Here is a 3867-nt window from a genome sequence, read left to right on the forward strand (position 1 = left end):
TATTTTTTTTATCTCACATATTTCAATATGAAAAGTCGAATTTTTTAATGATGCAATGGCCTTCGTAGAAAAATTTTAAATCTTGCAATATCTTTCTCTTTCCACATATATGTATAAAACTTCTTTCTATTTTGTATTTTATTAACAAAAATGTTTCCATTGAGTATTTCTAATGAAGTTTTTCGCTTAATTTTTCAAATGTCAATTTTGCTGCACGTAAAAATTTATCTAACATAAGTAATTAGGGTCATTTTGAAAGAAAATAGCAAAGTGGTGCCTAAAACAGAGAAACACCACTTCCTTCCTTGTACTAGTACATATAATACCCATCTACATATACAAATTAAGGTCTATGTCGGTAAGGCTCACCTTAAACTGTTTTAGAACTCCTGTGACATTGGCTTTACTCATGTCAAGTCCCGCTAATTTCTTTGGACCCGAGGAAAATTCTGGAATCCGGTGAGCACATCCAGGCCATTCAAACCATCTAAGCTCATTAGGCAGGTATATAGGACCTGGAAAGGAACTATGCACGTTGTGCAAGATGAGCAATCTAAGCCTTCTCAATTTTGTAAAATCATCGGGATTGATACGCATCTCTGTTGACTCAGGTAGTGCCAACACTATGGCTTTTACAGCACAATCTCCCTGTAAATACACAACTAATTTAGACTATGCATTTTCAGTAAAAGAGTAAAAAATGTAGCAAAATTTTGATCTTATTCACAAGTCTTACCATGTCACGTGACAGAACATCAACAACATCATCATACAACCATAGTCTGCTGCGTCTTCCGGGATCATCTCGACATTCTTGGTTCACAATATCTATACCCATCGCTTGAATCAAGTCATGCATTTCTAATCTTCCGAACTCAATACTTATCAAGGACCTCTTAATGAGAGTATCAAATCCTACGATTGTCTGAAGATCGCAATTGTCGAGAACTTTCTTCGTATACTCTCTTGCCCACCCCCTAAAAAAGCAAGCAATGTGGAGAAAGATCTCTTTCTCATTTTCATCTAGTCCATCAAAACTCACTTTGAGCACAGTATTTATGGTTTGGTCAGGATTCTTAGAAAGTTTTTTTATTGTACTCTCCCAAACATCTTTTGTTGTGCCACATAATAAGGAACCCAACACTTCAAGTGCTAAAGGAAGGCCTTTAGCATATTTCAGAGCACCATTCACTAGATCTGTTCTGATTTGGTGTGTCTGAAAAGCGTGTTTACTAAGCAGCTTATGAGCTTGACTATTATCCAGTGCTTTAACTTCATACACATGATCTTCATCTATCCGGCAACAAGTTAGCAATTGTTTATCTCTTGTAGTAATGATGATCCTACTTCCATTACCAAAACAGTCGCCTTCTCCTCCTAAAGCATCCAATTGTTGCAAGGAATCCACATCATCAAGGATGAGGAGAACTTTTTTGTGACCAAGTCTGTGTTGTATTAGATAAACACCTTCATCGACATTGGACACTTCTAATCTTTTTGGCGGTAATAATATATTGTTTAGTATTTTTTCTTGCAAAGTAGCTAAACCCCCGCTATCTTTCGAAGTTTCTTGAACATTTGCCAGAAAACATGCACCCTCAAATTTTCTGAACATGGCATTGTAAAGAGCTTTTGCTAAACATGTCTTTCCTATACCTCCCTTTCCCCATAATCCCACCATGAGCACACCATCATTAGACTCAAGTTTTAACATTGATTTCAACTCAGTGACTCGGGAATATATGCCAATCGGATGCTTAGCAACATGTAAAGGACGGTCTAGGTAAGTGGAGATCTTGTTCACAATTTCTTGTATAAGCTCTGACTCGTCCCTGATAAAAACAGAAAAACAAGTTGTAGAATCATTTTAGTGATTTGAATAAACAAATAACGAGAGCACATTGCCAACAATGACAAAGCAATGCTCACATTTTCAGTTAATGACAGTCAATGTATTCACACCGAGGGAAACTAGAATTCCAAGATCTCCACACCAATCAAAATAAGTTCCAAGGTTTTAACCTTCAGTTATCCAAGTGACTCATGTTCTCTTGATTTATACATGACAATTTACATGACAAATATGTGATTTATTTATACGCTTAATCAAAAAGCACTCCTTAGATCATTAAACGGTGATTATAGTTTTGATTCCAAAATTATTAGATACCCTGAAGCACGATGTCATTGCCTTTAGGTGGCTCGTAAACAGTAATCAGCCTGTATCAAGCGTTGTGAACTTTTTCCTTCCTAAGAAATGGGAAAGCGCAATAATACTACTTAACATTTTGTCCATTGGTCAATCAAGTTTTAATTTTTTATTCTGTTCAAATGAGTCAGTGAATATTTCAGCCAATAAAGTCCCAATGTCGATTTTCTATTATTGAAAAAGCCAAGTTTCTGTTCCATGAAAAGCCACATGTGATTTTTTGAACTCAAAATGCCAGTTGTAACGACTTTAGACTTAATCGACCAAAATGGAAAATCTACGGAACTCAATTTTACCAAAATGAAACGAGAAGAACTCAATAGCCCATTGATAAAATTTCTAGAACCTTTATTACACATTGAGGAGGGCAACAAGGATCCAAAAGAAAGAGCCATAACCTTACCCAAATGAAACAGGGCTTAGCAAAAGCTAAAGGCATAATTCTATCATTTGATGCCCAAAATTAGATTTTTTTTTTTTTTTTTCATGCTGGTGAATTTTAATAAATATTGGTAATTGTAAAAAAAACTGCCATTAAAAGAAAAATCGGTGACTTTTTCTTTCACATAACTTGTTAGTGACTTGCCAATAGTTTCATAAAATCACCAACTACTTGCTATAAACTGCACATTACCCATTTCATACAAACTAACAAAATTTGATTTGCGTAACTTACAGCCTCAATTTACTAATTTTTATTTGAAATTACTAACATAATTGAGTGACTTACCATCTTTGATAATGTTAGATAATGACTTAAAAGTTTTGGATTACCAAATCTCACTTCAGCTACTTATCAATGTTTACTTGTTCTTTTAATTTGCCAACTTTTCTATTGGGTTCCTAGCTCTCATTTGAGTTTCTTACTTACTCATTTTTGAGTTTGTCAATCTTAATTTAAGTGACTTAACAATTTTTCTTCGATTAAGTTACCAATTAATTTTAGATTAACAATTCTCGTTTGAGTTACATGTCAAGTTTATTTTTCTTTTAATTATCAATTTTTGTTATCTTTTGCCAAATTTTATTTATCTTTCTTAACTACACTTAGATTCACCAATTCTTTTATGAAATTAGTAACTTAAACTTAACAGACATAAGAATTTTCAGGAATCATAAGATGAAGCATCTATACTTATAAGCATGTGTGTGTTATTTATTTATTTTATTTTTTTAATATTCATACTTAATTGTAAAGATTACTTTTCTTATAGAAAAAATGGACTCCACTCTACTTACCCATCATTAAAGTGCCACCCGGACAAATTCCCAGCATTGGAAAGAGCTTTCTTCCATCTCTTCACTTTCTCAGAATCCTTCCCGAACTTAAACTCGTGCCTAGCCAGAGATCTCTGATAACTCTTTCTACCCTCTCTCACTTCTCTTGGGTCCACTTTATAAAACACTGGTAGAACAATGAGGTTCTTTTACTCCTTGGACTCTATAATCTTCGCCAACTCTTCCAAGCACCACCTTGAGGAAGCATAGTCCTCAGAGAAAACGATGATTGCGATGCACGATTCTTCGATAGCCTTCATAAGTACCGGTGATATTTGATCTCCCTTCTTCAATTCCTCACTGTCTCGGAAAGTGTATACTCCATCTCGGTGTAAAGCTTGGTAAAGATGGCCAATGAAGTTGTTGCACAAATTTGCACC

The 3867-nt window shown here is 34.6% G+C and overlaps 1 protein-coding gene across 1 annotated transcript; it reads right to left on the reverse strand.

Annotated features, from left to right (window-relative positions):
• Nucleotides 1–330: 330 nt before the first annotated feature.
• LOC120293861 (disease resistance protein RUN1-like) lies at nucleotides 331–3636 on the reverse strand. Its single transcript, XM_039313635.1, has 3 exons — nucleotides 3449–3636; nucleotides 737–1832; nucleotides 331–648 (listed from the first exon to the last, which is right to left on the reverse strand). The coding sequence occupies exons 2-3, from the start codon at nucleotides 1712–1714 to the stop codon at nucleotides 331–333; spliced, it is 1296 nt and encodes a 431-aa protein (XP_039169569.1). The 5' UTR covers nucleotides 1715–1832; nucleotides 3449–3636.
• Between the last annotated feature and the right edge of the window lie 231 nt (nucleotides 3637–3867).

The sequence above is a fragment of the Eucalyptus grandis genome, chromosome 5 (genome assembly GCF_016545825.1).
Source record: "Eucalyptus grandis isolate ANBG69807.140 chromosome 5, ASM1654582v1, whole genome shotgun sequence".
Taxonomy (NCBI): Eukaryota; Viridiplantae; Streptophyta; class Magnoliopsida; order Myrtales; family Myrtaceae; genus Eucalyptus; species Eucalyptus grandis.